At 45.1% G+C, this 14,780-nt stretch overlaps 1 protein-coding gene across 1 annotated transcript in view; it reads right to left on the reverse strand.

Moving 5' to 3' along the window:
- The window catches only part of LOC118493477 (oocyte zinc finger protein XlCOF6-like), a 45,174-nt gene that overhangs the window by 15,456 nt on the left and 14,938 nt on the right, over nt 1-14,780 (reverse strand). The window contains exon 4 of the mRNA XM_035993413.1: nt 9,022-10,004. Coding sequence (XP_035849306.1) covers nt 9,022-10,004 — 983 coding nt within the window. The remainder of the gene's footprint in view (nt 1-9,021; nt 10,005-14,780) is intronic.

Consider the following 14,780-nt stretch of genomic DNA (forward strand, 5'->3'; position numbering starts at 1 on the left):
TCCCTCGTTACCTTGTGTATTTAGCCTCTCTGTTTTCCCTTGTCGGATCGTCTCGTCTTGTTTGCTGTGCGTTCTGGTTTGTTTCTGCATTCCCTGTCGTGGATTTCCTTTATGTATTGGATTATTGCTCCAAGTAAGTTTTGCTTTTCTTTGAATAAAGCTCTTTAAACTGCATTTGGGTCCCAACCTTGCCTGCCTTCGCACCAGCCGTGACAGTACGATCCGACCATAATAATGGACCCAGCAGAGATTTCTGATGAACTGTGTGACCTTATGTGTGACCTGGTGGAGCTCAAAGCCAGGTGGAAGGAAGCTAGCAGTAATTGCTTAAAGGAGGCAATTTTGGCAGCAGCACGTGTGAAAGTTTCGGAAAAACCTTGGTTAAAGGACTCTGTTCCAAACTGGATTAGCAGCTTCATTTTTGCTCCAGCTCCTCTGCTTACTGAAAAATTGTGTTCAGCTAAGCCAGTTAGCTCCACAAAGGCTTCACTCACTCAAGTACCTGCGCCTCATCAGATTCCGAGCCAGCTAGCACCGACGAGCCTGCCTGCTCCTCGGTCTGCTAGAATCCTGGCTACAGGGTCTCTGTTTTTGACCCCGTGCTTTGCCCGCTTCGCCCAGTCCTGTCTCCCTACCTGGAGGAGAGCCAGAAATTCATATGACTTTGCTTCAATATTTTGCCATGTCTGTTAAAAAGACTGAGGAGGCCAAAGCTGCCAGCCTTCAAGCTGAAAGACAACAGTCCAGTTCACCTACTAGCAGCTCCCCTGAAAGCTTTACTATCGGCTCTACGGCAACCCACTCTGCGGGCACCCTCAACTGCAAGCAATCCTTTGAGGGAACTCGCCTAGCCATATTCCCTGGGAACCGTGGAGGCCGGAGACGGGGTAGAAGACAACATGGTTCCCGACGCCATGCCCTGCTTCACCCTCTCTTCAGCTCAGAGTCCTCGCTGTCCAACGGCCTCGAGCCCGTGCTGTCCAGCAAGCCAGAGCCTGAGCTGACCTGTCTTCCTGAGCCTGAGCTGACCTGTGTGCCTGAGATGACCTGTGTGCCTGAGCTGACCTGTGTACCTGAGCCTGAGCTGACCTGTGTACCTGAGCCTGAGCTGACATATGTTCCTGAGCTGACCTGTGTTCCTGAGCCTGAGTTGACCTGTGTTTCTGTTCCCGAGCTGACGTGCAACTCTTCTGTTTCCGAGCTGACGTGCAACCCTTCTGTTCCCGAGCTGACGTGCAACCCTCCTGACCCTGGGTTGACGTGCAGCTCTCCTGACCCTGGGTTGACATGCAGCTCTCCTGATTCCGGGTGGAAGTGCAGCTCTCCTGACTCCGGGCTGGCGTGCAGCTCTCCTGACCCTGGGTTGACGTGCAGCTCTCCTGATTCCGGGTGGACGTGCAGCTCTCCTGACTCCGGGCTGACGTGCAGCTCTCCTGAATTCAAGCTAGCTAGCAACCTCCCTGAGCCCCGGCTAGCTAGTAACCTTCCTAAATCCAGGCTAGCTAGCAAACCCCCTGAATCCAGGCTAACTAGCAACTTTCTTGAGTCCCGGCTAGCTAGTAGCCTTCCTGAGCCCAGGCTAGCTAGCAGGCCCCCTAAATTCAGGCTAGCTAGCAACCCCCCTGAAACAAGGCTAGCTAGCAGCCTCTCTGAGCCCCGGCTAGCTAGTAGCCTTCCTGAGCCCAGGCTAGTTGGCAGCTCTTCTGAATCCAGGCTAGCTAGCAGCCTTCTTGAGCCCCGGCTGGCTAGCAGCCCCCTTAAGCCCAAGCTAGCTAGCAGCCCTCCTGAGTCCAGGCTAGTTAGCACTCTCCCAGATCCCAGGCTTGCTAGCAGCCTTCCTAGTGTTCCCGAGCTTCCTAGTGTTCCCGAGTTTCCTAGAGTTCCCGAGTTTCCTAATGTTTCCGAGTTTCCTAGTGTCCCCAAGCTGCCCAGTTTCCCAGCACTGCGCAGCCTTCCAGAACCGCTGCTGACGTGCAGCCTTCCAGAACCTCCGCTGACGTGCAGCCGGCCAGAACCGCCGCTGACGTGCAGTCTTCAAGAGTCGTCGATGACCGCTCTTCAAGAATCTACGATGACCGCTCTGCTAGAGTCTTCCAGTCGTCCAGAGTCTCCGATGACCACTCTGCTAGAGTCTTCCAGTCGTCCAGAGTCTCCGATGACCGCTCTGCTAGAGTCTTCCAGTCGTCCAGACTCTTCGATGACCGCTCTGCTAGAGTCTTCCAGTCGTCCAGAGTCTTCGATGACCACTCTCCCAGAGTCTACGTCGACAGCTCTTCCAGAGTCCATGTCGACAGCTCTCCCAGAGTCCACGTCTACGGGCAAGCCAGAGGCCTTGCCGGTCTCCGGCGTCCAAGAGACTGCCCCTGAGACTTTGTTGGTCTCTGGAGTCCCAGAGACCTCCCTAGTGACTTTGCCTTTGTTCTGCCCCCATGAGACTTTGCCTGTGGCGGTCAAGTCGACTCCTGCCCCTCGTGTCCTGTCGGCGGTCAGGCCGACTCCTGCCCCTCGTGTCCTGTCGGCGGTCAGGCCGACTCCTGCCCCTCGTGTCCTGTCGGCGATCAGGCTGACTCCTGCCCCTCGTGTCCTCTCGGCGGGCAGGCCTACTCCTGCTCCCCCGTGTGTTGTAATGCTCCAGTTACCCTGTCGGCGGAGTTGCCGACTCCTGACCCTGTTGTCTTGTTGTCTGTTACTGATCCTGTTACCTTGTTGGCAGACACTGACCCAGCTGACCCGTCGCCTGTCTCCAGCCCAGCTGACCCGTCGCCTGTCTCCAGCCCAGCTGACCCGTCGCCTGTCTCCAGCCCAGCTGCCCCTTCATCTGCTGAGCCTGTCTGGCCACCAGAGGGGATTCGCCTTCGCCGCCGGTCTTCAGAAGGAATTCGCCCTCGCAGACGGCCTCCAGAAGGATTCGGCTTTCGCTGTCGCCCTCCAGAGGGGTTTCGCCTTCGTCGCCGTCCTTCAGAGAGGCTTCGCCTTCGCCGCCGGTGTTCAGAAGGGATTCGCCCCCGCAGACGGCCTCCTGAGGGGTTTCGCCTTTGCCGCCGGCCTCCAGAAGGATTCTGCTTTCGCTGTCGCCCTCCAGAGGGGTTTCGCCTTCGTCGCCGTCCTTCAGGGAGGCTTCGCCTTCGCCGCCAGTCATCTCGGTGCCCTCGACATCCTGTACGGCCACCAGAGAGATTCTGCCTTCGTCGCCGGTGGCCAGAAGGGTTCTGCCTTCGTCGCAGGCCGCCTGAAGGTTTCTGCCTTCGATTCTGCTCCCAGTCCCCTGTTGCCGAGGCCTCTCTGCCCCCTGTTGCCGAGGCCTCTCTGCCCCCTGTTGCCAGTGACTCTCTGCTCCTTGTTGCCGAGGCCTCTCTGCTCCTTGTTGCCGAGGCCTCTCTGCTCCTTGTTGCCGAGGCCTCTCTGTTCCCTGTTGCCGAGGCCTCTCTGTCCCTGTCCCGGGGCCTTCCTGTTCCCTGTCCCGAGTGGTCTCTCCATTCCCTAGCCCCACTTGACTTGTTTGCTGACCTCTTTGGCCCTCCTCCGGTCCCCCTCCGCCCTCCCTGGGTTGTCTTTTTGTTCTGTTTTTGGGCCATCTGGGATCTGTCCCTTGGGGGGGGGTACTGTCAGGGTTTTGGTATTTTGTGGTGTGTATTATTTTTGTAGTCGGTTTCTGTTCTGTATTGTGCTTGTTTCCTGTTTTATTTTGTAGTCTGTCTTGTCTCCCTTGTCTTGTCTAGCTTTCTTCCTGTCTTTGTTTGTTTCCCGCCTTTTTTGATTTGTTCCACCTGTTGTGTCACCTGCCTCTCGTTCCCTCGTTACCTTGTGTATTTAGCCTCTCTGTTTTCCCTTGTCCCTTGTCGGATCGTCTCGTCTCGTCTGCTGTGCGTTCTGTTTTGTTTCTGCATTCCCTGTCGTGGATTTCCTTTATGTATTGGATTATTGCTCCAAGTAAGTTTTGCTTTTCTTTGAATAAAGCTCTTTAAACTGCATTTGGGTCCCAACCTTGCCTGCCTTCGCACCAGCCGTGACACAATCTGTGATTTGGACTGTACTGTCAGGTTACCATACCAGGTTGTGATGCCATATCTTAAAATACTCTCTAATATTGCATGATAGAACAACAACATAATTTTTTGCTGGACTCCATACACTCTAAGTCTTCGTAGAAAATGCATCCTCTGTTGAAGTCTAGAACAAAGAGTGTTCACGTGGTTCTTCCTGCAGTGTGCATGTGTGCATTATCGATATGTACACCAAGGTACTTGTAAGAGCTAACCTGAGTAATGGGTAAGTTGTTGATCACTACAGGCTTGGTGTCACCTATAGCCTTTGGGTCAAACACCATCTCCTCAGTTTTGATCACATTTAGCACAACATAGTTGTTGTCGCACCACTGGACAAATTCCTCAATATCCGTATAATACACTGCTGGGCTTCTGTCTTTGTGCATAAGGCCGAGGATTGCTGTATCATCTGAGAATTTAAGATATAATTGTCAGTGTGGAGTCTACTGCAGTCGTTAGTATACAATGTAAAGAGAACTGGAGAACTGACACAGCCCTGTGGGGCACAAGTGCTGATTGGCCTGGGCTCCGTAAGAGCATTATTCACTCTGACCTGTTGAGTACGGTTTGTTAAAAAGGAAAAATACCAGTTGAGAATAAAAGAAAGTTTCTGAATGAGCATGTGAGGCTGCAGAGTGTTAAAAGCTAAACTGAAATCAACAAACAAAATGCGTGCATTGGCCATGGGGTCCTCAAAGTGTTTACTGACCAGATGTGAAATGCTGTTAATAGCATCATCTGTGCCACGCCCCTGCCTATAAGCAAACTGAAAAGGATCTAAAAACACACCAGTATCTTGCTTAAGAAATGTGACCATTATCCTCTCAAAACATTTCATTACAATGGATGTCAATGCCACAGGCCTGAAATCATTATTCACCTTTGGGCAAGGTTTTTTTGGTACAGGTGTAATTACTGGTTTCTTCCACAAGCTGGGTATGGCATGTGAGTCTACTGATTTTTGAAAGATTGGGCACCATGCTGGTGTAAGCTCCTCTGCATGTCTTTAACAGGAATGCAGATATTCCATCTGGCCCAGTGGCCTTCTTAGTACATACGTTTTTAAAAAGCAATCTGACCTCCTGGGGTTCTATCACTAGCCTTGCGTCTTGGTCTGTGACAGAAATTGTCTGTAAAACATTCTTCCATTCCGAGGAGAAGTCCCGAGATTCAAATCTCAGATAAAAGTCATTTAGTTCATTAGCTTTTTGCAGGTCGTCAGAAGTACTGATGCATTTTCGAGCTGGTGTCATATTAGTAATTACCTTCATCATGTCCCATACATTTTTTGAGTTCATTTCTGTAAAACTCTCTAATTCTTTATGTCTCCTCCTGGCTTCCCTAAGCAAGTGACTACACTTGTTAGATAATGTTTCATTACAGAGTTCTCTGTTGATTTGTGTTTGTCACTGTGTGCTCGTGATGATGAATGTAAACAAAGTTGCGTGCAGGTCCCAAGGCCAGGCTGATGTTGGAAGTCCCTCTAGTGGACAGAACGTGTAACAACAACCACATGCTTATAGTGGCATTGACAATGCATAAGCCTGAGTAGTGTAGTACATATTATTTAACAGGCTGCATATGAACATTAAATATTTGAATATTAAAAAAAAAAAAATGAAATTTAAATGGTATTATAGAAGATTGACAGCTCTACTACTCTATCCATTTTATTTCTATGTGAGGACACCATGAAGACTCCAGAGACTGTTGATATTCACTCCATGCAGATTTATTTGTTACATTTCAACAAACAAAAGACACATCAACTGACCACCGGCGATAGTCAGTCGAATAGACAACTGAGTCTAAGTTTCATAATGACTCTCTTCTTATACAGCGTTTTGGCCGGTGTCAGTTGGACACATTCACTCCCACGGTTACCTCATGTTGGTTACATCTTTAGATGGACCTGGACTGCTGATATCTACCTTTTCTTAAGTACACCTAGGTCCTTGTGACACAGACAATACTAACGTACATGCTAGTCAACAGATGGTGTATTTCAAATGATTTCACTTTATTTCATCCTGGAGGGTACTCAGCATGTCCTGGTGACCACACCGGTCATATCAAACTATTATATTTCTTTACTTTATTAGCTTTACCAGGGCCTAATTAGTGGCATAGGAGACACTATACATGTCAAAAGACCTTAATCATGTTGGTGTCACTGGTCATATTACCTTGCAACATAGCAATGCACAAGTGAGTTTTATACAGATCATAATATGTCCATCTCAGCTTTGCTTCAAAGAGAAAACTCCTCCTCTCCCTGACAGGAAACACCTTGCTAGGATAACTTCCCTATGCTACCTCCCTCACATCTCCCTTGTTTAAACTAAAGATAGCTTTGTATAGAGGTGGAGAAAGTACTAAAATATTGTACTCAAGTAAAAGTACCGATACTTTGATGAAATATTACTCAAGTACAAGTAAAAATACCTATCTGAAAAATTACTCCAGTAAAAGTAATAAGTAGTTCATTTAAAATGTATTTTAAGTAAAAGTTACTTAGTTACATTAAAAAAAAAAAAAATAGGACAAGGGGTCATAAATCCAAAACTATTTTGTTTTTAATTAAAGAAAAATCTATACAAATGTATAAACATCTATACAAATGTATACACGTTATAACAACATAACACATGTCACACATGACATTTAAGACCCTTAGAAAGGTATAACGTGCAATTTTAGTTCAGACCATCCCATAAAACATTTTCAAACAATCAATTGAAAGTGAAAGTACCATACATTGTTAGTTCTGAGGGCCATCCTTCTTTTCTTCACAAACATAAACAACAGTCAAATGCAAATCAAAGCCAAATCACATGTTTTGACTCCATAAATGGGTTAGACCCTAATGTTCACAGCCCAGACTAGCAGCTAGCTTCTACACACCTAAGTAGCCCGTATGAGCCTACTAGATGTATGTGAATTAATTTAGCCAGTCTCCTACATACGTTGTCCTACGGCAGGGGTGGGCAATTAATTTTCCCAAGGGGCCACATGAGAAACTGACTGTTGTGGAGGGCCGGACCAATACTGAACTGAATAGGCTCAACTCAATGCTGCTCAATATAAATTTATGTCAGGCAGCACGTTCTCAAACGTCTCTTTTTTCTCTGGCTATATTAGCGCAGCAGAGTCCACCAAACACTCTTTAATAAACTCCCCCTTCAGAAAATGGCTCACTGTTTTTGGCGATTTTGTGGGATATCACAAAGCTGGTCTTGACTGCTGCATCCCTGGATGCCTTGTTGTGTTTGCAGCTTAACTAGCAAAGCTTCAGATGTCCGTGCCCGCTCTGCATCAGTCAAGTTGTTGTATTTCTCTGCGTGTTTAGTATTGTGGTGGCGATTCAAATTATAATCCTTTAACACAGCGATCTGATCTCTGCAAACTAAGCACACGGCTTTACCTCTGACTTCAGTAAATAAATACTTAGAAGTCCATGTTTGGTTAAAAACTCAGAAAAACCACTCTGCATCGACCTTTCTTTCTTTCCCATAAGTTGACATTTATGATGGATAACAGCTCATTCACGTCCATGTTAACGTCTCCCACTCGCCGACACAGGGGTTCTCTTAATACATCCATGGTCCGACCACATTGCAGTTCTTCTTCTACTTCTTTTTAATTGCGACTTGCAACCAGAGAAGAAGAAGCTGCATACGTTAAAAAAAAGAATGGTGGTTCCGGGCGTGACTTTTTTTTTCTTCCTTTCGGTTTTCGTTAGTCCAAGTTTTTTTTTGTTTTACTCAGTAACGGATAGGATTTGTAATGTAGCGAAATACAATCCTTCACTCAAAATGTAATCAAGTACATTTTAAAATACCAATGTTAAAAACTACTTGAAAAATACAAAATACACAGCAAAACTACTCAATGCAGTAACGTGAGTAAATGTATTTCGTTACTTTCCACCTCTGGCTTTCAACCTGCACTTCCTGTCTCCCTGACTCAGAGAGAAAAGTCTCCTCTCTGAGACAGCTGGGCCTAAATTGTGCTTAAACATGACACACAAAATTAAAACATGAACCCAATGTGTATTGAATAAACTCCCATATTGATACATGATTAATAGTGAATCTTGCTAAACATACGTTACTTAGAAAGAAGTGAATATATGTGTGGGCACTATAAAATATCAGGTGGTTACATTTGTCTCATTTCTTGATTATATGACAGACATTACAAGACAAAACAATATCTAATAAAATATTTAAAATAAGAGTGTACTTTTTCCTACCACACAATATAATGTCTTCTATCTAGATGTTGATACATAAAGATTTTTGTCTCCAGTCTGGTCTTCAGTCTCTGGTTGTAAAAGTGGATGTGAGTTCCTGGCTGGTTCTGGTCCTCCACAGTCCTCTCCATCAGCTTCTGTTTCCATCTGACCAACACATTTATGTGTTTTGAGCTGAGAACGCCGGGCAAATCTTTTGTTACAAACACTGCAGCTGAATCTTTTCTCCCCTGTGTGGACTACCATGTGTGACCGTAAACCTCCTCTCTGTGTAAAAGATGTATTACAGACTGAGCAGCTGAAAGGTTTTTCTCCTGTGTGGATTCTCACGTGCATCTTTAAATCTCCACTGTGTGTAAAAGATTTCGTACAAACTGAGCAGCTGAAAGGTTTTTCTCCTGTGTGAGTTCTCATGTGTGTCTTCAGATGTGTCTTGTAGCCAAATCTTTTATCACAAATTGAGCAGCTGAAAGGTTTTTCTCCTGTGTGAGTTCTTATGTGTTTTTGTAAATGTCCCCTCTGTGAAAAAGATTTCATACAAACTGAGCAGCTGAATCTTTTCTCTCCTGTGTGGATTCTCATGTGTATCTGTAAACTTCCACTCTGTGTAAAAGATGTATTACAGACTGAGCAGCTAAAAGGCTTCTCTCCTGTGTGAGTTATCATGTGTTTCTTCAGGGTTCCACTTTTGTTGAAAGCTTTACCACAATCAGAGCAGATAAAAGGTTTTTCTCCTGTGTGGACTACCATGTGTGACCGTAAACTTCCACTCTGTGTAAAAGATGTATTACAAACTGAGCAGCTAAAAGGCTTCTCTGCTGTGTGACTTCTCATGTGTGACCGTAAAATTCCACTACGTGTAAAAGATTTCTTACAAACTGAGCAGCTAAAAGGCTTCTCTCCTGTGTGACTTCTCATGTGTGACCGTAAATGTCCACTCTGTGTAAAATATTTCTTACAAACTGAGCAGCTGAAAGGTTTTTCTCCTGTGTGACTTATCATGTGTGTCTTCAGGTTTCCACATTCAGAGAAAGCTTTACCACACTCAGAGCAGATAAAAGGTTTTTCTCCTGTGTGGATTCTCATGTGTGACCGTACATTTCCTCTCAGTGTAAAAGATGTATTACAAACTGAGCAGCTAAAAGGTTTCTCTCCTGTATGAGTTCTCATATGTGTCTTCAGATGGTACTTGCGGCCAAATCTTCTCCCACACTCCGAGCAGCTGAATGTTTTCTTACGTCTTGAATCATGTTTCAGAGAGTTTAAAGCTGACTGAGGTTCTCTGGTCTCCTTCAAATCAGCACTGTCATCAGTCTCAGGTTCAGAAGAGTCTCCAGTCTGGTCTCTAGTGTCTTGTTGTAAAAGTGGATGTGGATGTGAGTTCCTGGCTGGTTCTGGTCCTCCACAGTCCTCTCCATCAGCTTCTGTTTCCATGTGTTGAGTTTGTCTCTGATGAAGCTGTGAGGACTGAGCTTCCTCTTCATCATCTTCACTCTTCACAGGGACAGGAGTGAATGGGAACTTGGTGATATCAGCCTCCTCCAGCCCTTGAAGCTGCTCTCCCTCCTGACTGCTCCACAGTTCCTCCTGTTCCTCTTTAATGTGTGGGGGGGGCTCTGGCTCCTCCTGGTCCACACTGGAGCTACACTCCTGCTGCTCAGGGGGAACCTCTTCTTTAACCACCAACAGCTGCTCAACATCTGCAGGAAACAGGAAACACAGAGAAAGACGTTAACACAGACACAGAGAGACAGCATCAACAGTACAGAGTCTCTTTTCAAATCTCTTTACGTTGTAAAAAAACCTGGTATTTCATGTTTCTGCATTCTAATGTGCTGTAAAGACTGACAAATATACCTGAGGCTTATCTTATTCTTATTTAATTTTCTAGTCTGGTTTGAATCCTACGTAAAGAACAGAGACTACTTTGTGTCTATAGATAAACATCTGAGTGGACAAATATGAAATGCGGAGTTCCCCAAGGCTCCATTCTGGGGCCTCTTCTGTTTAACATCTACATGCTTCCACTGGCTCAGATAACAGAAGACAGTTGCACTGATTATTTGTCTATAAGCGTTAATGTTTGCTGCGTGATCACATCAACACACAGTCACATGACTTCTTAAACCTGACGGAGGTTCTACGCTCTCCTTCAAAACGTCACAATTACCTTCTGTTTCCATGCATTGAGTTTGTCTGTGATGAAGCTGTGAGGACTGAGCTTCCTCTTCATCATCTTCACTCTTCACAGGGACAGGAGTGAATGGGAACTTGGTGATATCAGCCTCCTCCAGCCCTTGAAGCTGCTCTCCCTCCTGACTGCTCCACAGTTCCTCCTGTTCCTCTTTAATGTGTAGGGGGGGCTCTGGCTCCTGTTGGTCCACACTGGAGCTACACTCCTGCTGCTCCTCTTCACAAACAATCACTTCCAGAACATCTTGAGGTAAAGCTGAAACACAGACAGTGTGATTATTTGTACAATTTAACATCTACAATTCCATTAAATGTGGCAAAATCCAACACTGAATATTATTCAGCAACAATTTTAAGAAGACGGTTCCTCAAATTTAATGTTGATTTTGTTTGTCTTCAATGACTATAGACTAAATATATCTGGGTTTTTGTTAGTAGTTAACAAGCTTCTGTTGTTAGTCCGAAGGAAGCGTAGCTCTAAGACGAAGCCCACGGTTCACCACAAACCTGTTGAAGTTTCTAAAGGCTGCTTTAGGCTCAACACCAGGTCAGGTTCTAGCCTGCTATATTAGGGTGGGCAGGTAGCAGAAATAGGTGGGCTGAATGCTTATTAGCTAAATGCAGGGTTTTCCCTATTATGCTATTACACAGCTTAGGCGCAGCGCCTAACTGTTTTTGCGCACCGCCTAAATAGATACTTAATTCATCCTAAAGGATATTTTAGGCCTACGCATATAAATGTAAAAATAACGGGAGTGCATTTGGATAATGAGCCGACCGTTATTATTATACATCGGGGGAACTGACGCACAGGACGGGCGTCCACTCGTTGTCACACACACACACACACACACACACACTTTCTACGTTGTTATTGCTTGTTTTGATGCTTTTGTCTCTTATTCAACATTTGTTGTTGTTTTCAACTTTTGTCACTTTTTCTTTTCTCATTTTTTGGCACTTCTTTCAAGGTTTTTTGACACATTATTGTTGTTTTTGAAAAAAAAAAAAAAAATTCTTCCGTTTAGTTTTGTTGCAAAAGACATACATTGTCCAGTCCCTCCAGGATTTCGCGATCGCGCCACTTCACGCGAATTCAACCAATCACCGCGAATTTGGTGCGACTCGCAATTTTGACCAATCACCGCAACTCTTCCGCAAATTTGACCAATAACCTGAAGTTTCCAGCAACTTCAACCAATCACAGCCGTCCCACGTGCACTCTGAGAGCCAATGACCAAGCAGGAGTGAGAACGGGTTGATAATTTCCTTGTTTGTGATATGAAGACGAGACGTGTGTGGGACTCGAACACAATCACATTTACCAACAAAACGTAGAGCGAAAGACCGTGCAAAACATTTCAGACCGTCCTGCCAAGCTGTATACATGTTAACATCAATGTAGACTGTAACGATTTAAAAGTCGCTGAAGTTGCTGCCGTTTCAATCCTGGCTGTCGGCCAAACAATGTCAAGATCAACAAATTTGATATATAAATGAATTATTTTTTGTTTTAAATCCACCAGCCATTTTCATATTATACCAACATTTGCAGCATCCTGAGCCTTTTTGGTAAGGTTACTAGGAAATCTCAGCCCAGAGTAGTATACTATAAAAAAAAAAAATTCTCCTGCAACTTCCTTGCAACAAACATACAAAAGACATCGCAACTTTTAATCACATTTTTTTTTACAAAAGCTCCCGCGAAATCAGGCATTTTGGGCCGCAACAATCTCCAAAAAAGATGATTGCGCAGGCGCGGATTAATGCACAGGCTTGCGTAGGCTGCAAGCGGATTGGCAGGGCTCCAGACTGCGAGCAAATGGCATTTTGCGACCAAAATTTGAGAGTGTGCGACTGAATTTTACATCCACATGTGCGACCAGTACATTTTTTTTTTTTACACGTTAAAGGTGGAAGGGGCGCGTCAATGAATCTGGAATCTATGGCAGGCCAATGAGTGTGAGAAAGATAGGGAATGGCCGCTAATGTGCGGAGGGGGAGGGTCCTAGAGATAATTGAGTGTGCGTAAACGTCTGTGGGAAGGAGACAGATATCACAACCTGCTCCATGCGTCTGAACAATGAGCAAGCAAACTATTGACTCGTTCTTCCGACCTGCAGCTAGTGTGCTAGTGCCAGAGTCTACAGCGTCACAGTCAGATGATGGTTCAGTCAGAGGTCATATCACGTTGCGCGATATTATACCAAAAGTCTCGCGATAATTACGCAATATTTTGTTTGCGTTGCATCCCGCCTGACATGTACCCAAAGAGTATAGAAGCAACAAGAGGAGAAACTCAACACAACGTTGTGTTACATTCAGTCCAAGATGGCGGAGCTGCAGTTCCATTGAGTTTCTCCTCTTGTTACGTCTATACTCTTTGATGCACCTCTCGAAAAATACACATCACTTGGTAGCGTTGTATTCCCCCCGACTCATTTCCTGGTTCTCCTTCTCCAGAAACAACATGAAATCAAGGAGAGGGTTAACTTCCTGCTCCAGATTTTCCACCACAGGGGAGACACTTTGTTTCTCTCACTATGACTATAGACTCTAGAAAATCGCCGTCACTCTCTCACTTCTACCTCGCTCGACGCACACACCAGATATAAACGTATAAACATCATCTGCGTGGAGCCTCCGCAGAACCATAAAATGAAGCGAAAGAAAAGAAAGGAGCTAAAGAGAGAGCGAAGAGTGGAGCAAAAAGAACACAAAAGTAAGAAAATGAGTGTTGCTCTGGGAGACGACGAAATAACTTGAGATTGAAAGGAAACCTGCCTAGCCTACCCCCGGTTGCTTGGCAACAGTAAACAGAAATTCTCCGGTGCTACCTTAAACCACGTCTTAAAAGTTACTTCAGAGGTATTGTTAAGTCACAAGAACGATGTTTTTGGATTTAAAAGTATTTATTTCTCGATAAAAGTAACACAATATATGAGATTAAATGCCAAACATATCAGTTATATACATAAATACGATGTCCTGAAGCGTTTTCCGCCATCTTGAATTATTTTCTTCGACTGGAGCCACTGACATACGTCACGCTGCCCTCACGCTGCCTTCACTCTGATTGGCTGTCTCACGCTGCCTTCACTCTGATTGGCAGTCGCTAAATGAATGGTAGCTGTCTCTTGTAGCTAATGTGACTGTAGGGTAATGCCTCCTCCTCGGTAGCTTGGAAATACTTTGGCTTTAAGCCAACAGATGTGCACTGCATTGTTTTTTATACTGTAGTCGTGTATATACAACCAGTAGAACATGTCCTGTTCTATAGACATGCTCTTTATTTATTTTATACTGTCCAACCAGTACAACATGTCCTGTTCTGGAGACACATGTTGGACCAGTCCAATATGACTGTCAGTTGAAATAAACCTTGTTTTGTAAGAAAACTTGTTTTATTTGTTATAAATCTATTTTGATGCGTTTTCCCATAACTTTGGTAATTTTACATATGTTTAAAAATATCGAAATTAATATCGATATCGCAATATTCATTATCGATATCGCAATATCACATTTTTTTCAATATCGTGCACCCCTAGCTTAAACCCACCATTTTTGGGAAGACTGGATGCAAGAATTCAGCTGGTTGAGGTACTGTAATAGAGGAGACACACCGGGCCATCGGACCGTCTGGCGAGGTCGGTGACTTGAGTCTGTTCGGCGTGTCCCGTGCCGTCGTCCGTCGGAGGAGCCGTCGGCCTTCATTTGGGCCGACCCGACATGTTCAGTCGGAGACAGGACAGTCTGGACTCACCCGGAAATGATGAGCTCGAAATCTGACGAAAATCTTTTAAACTGACCTTTGTTGATCTGAAATGAAGACAGATTCCGCAACTGCACGGCATATTTCTCTCTTCAAATGTTTTCAGAAACACGTTTCGGTGAACTATTTTAGTCCAATATGAGATCGTATTCTGAACGAGCCGCCATGACAGTCAAAAAAAAGAACCACGTGACACGTTCGTCCAATCAGCTGCCGGATTTCATTTTCTGGGAAACAATCAGACTGTTAATGGAAACAATACAGAGCAGCGCCGCCTGCTGCTATGGAGACGTATTACGCTTTGCGCACGCGCATTTCGCAGTTTAAACACAATACGTTAGTTATAGTGCAGCAGATTAATGGCATATTTCAAGAGAATCGTTCAAATTGGTACAGAAGCATGAAATTTGGCACAGATACTCTCTAAGGGTCACTTTTTGGGAAAAAGGCGTTGGCCACCCAAAAATTCAACATGGCGGCCATTTTTTCAAGATCGCCGCTATTTCTGTCA

This window comes from Sander lucioperca, chromosome 16 (assembly GCF_008315115.2).
Source record: "Sander lucioperca isolate FBNREF2018 chromosome 16, SLUC_FBN_1.2, whole genome shotgun sequence".
Lineage (NCBI taxonomy): Eukaryota > Metazoa > Chordata > Actinopteri > Perciformes > Percidae > Sander > Sander lucioperca.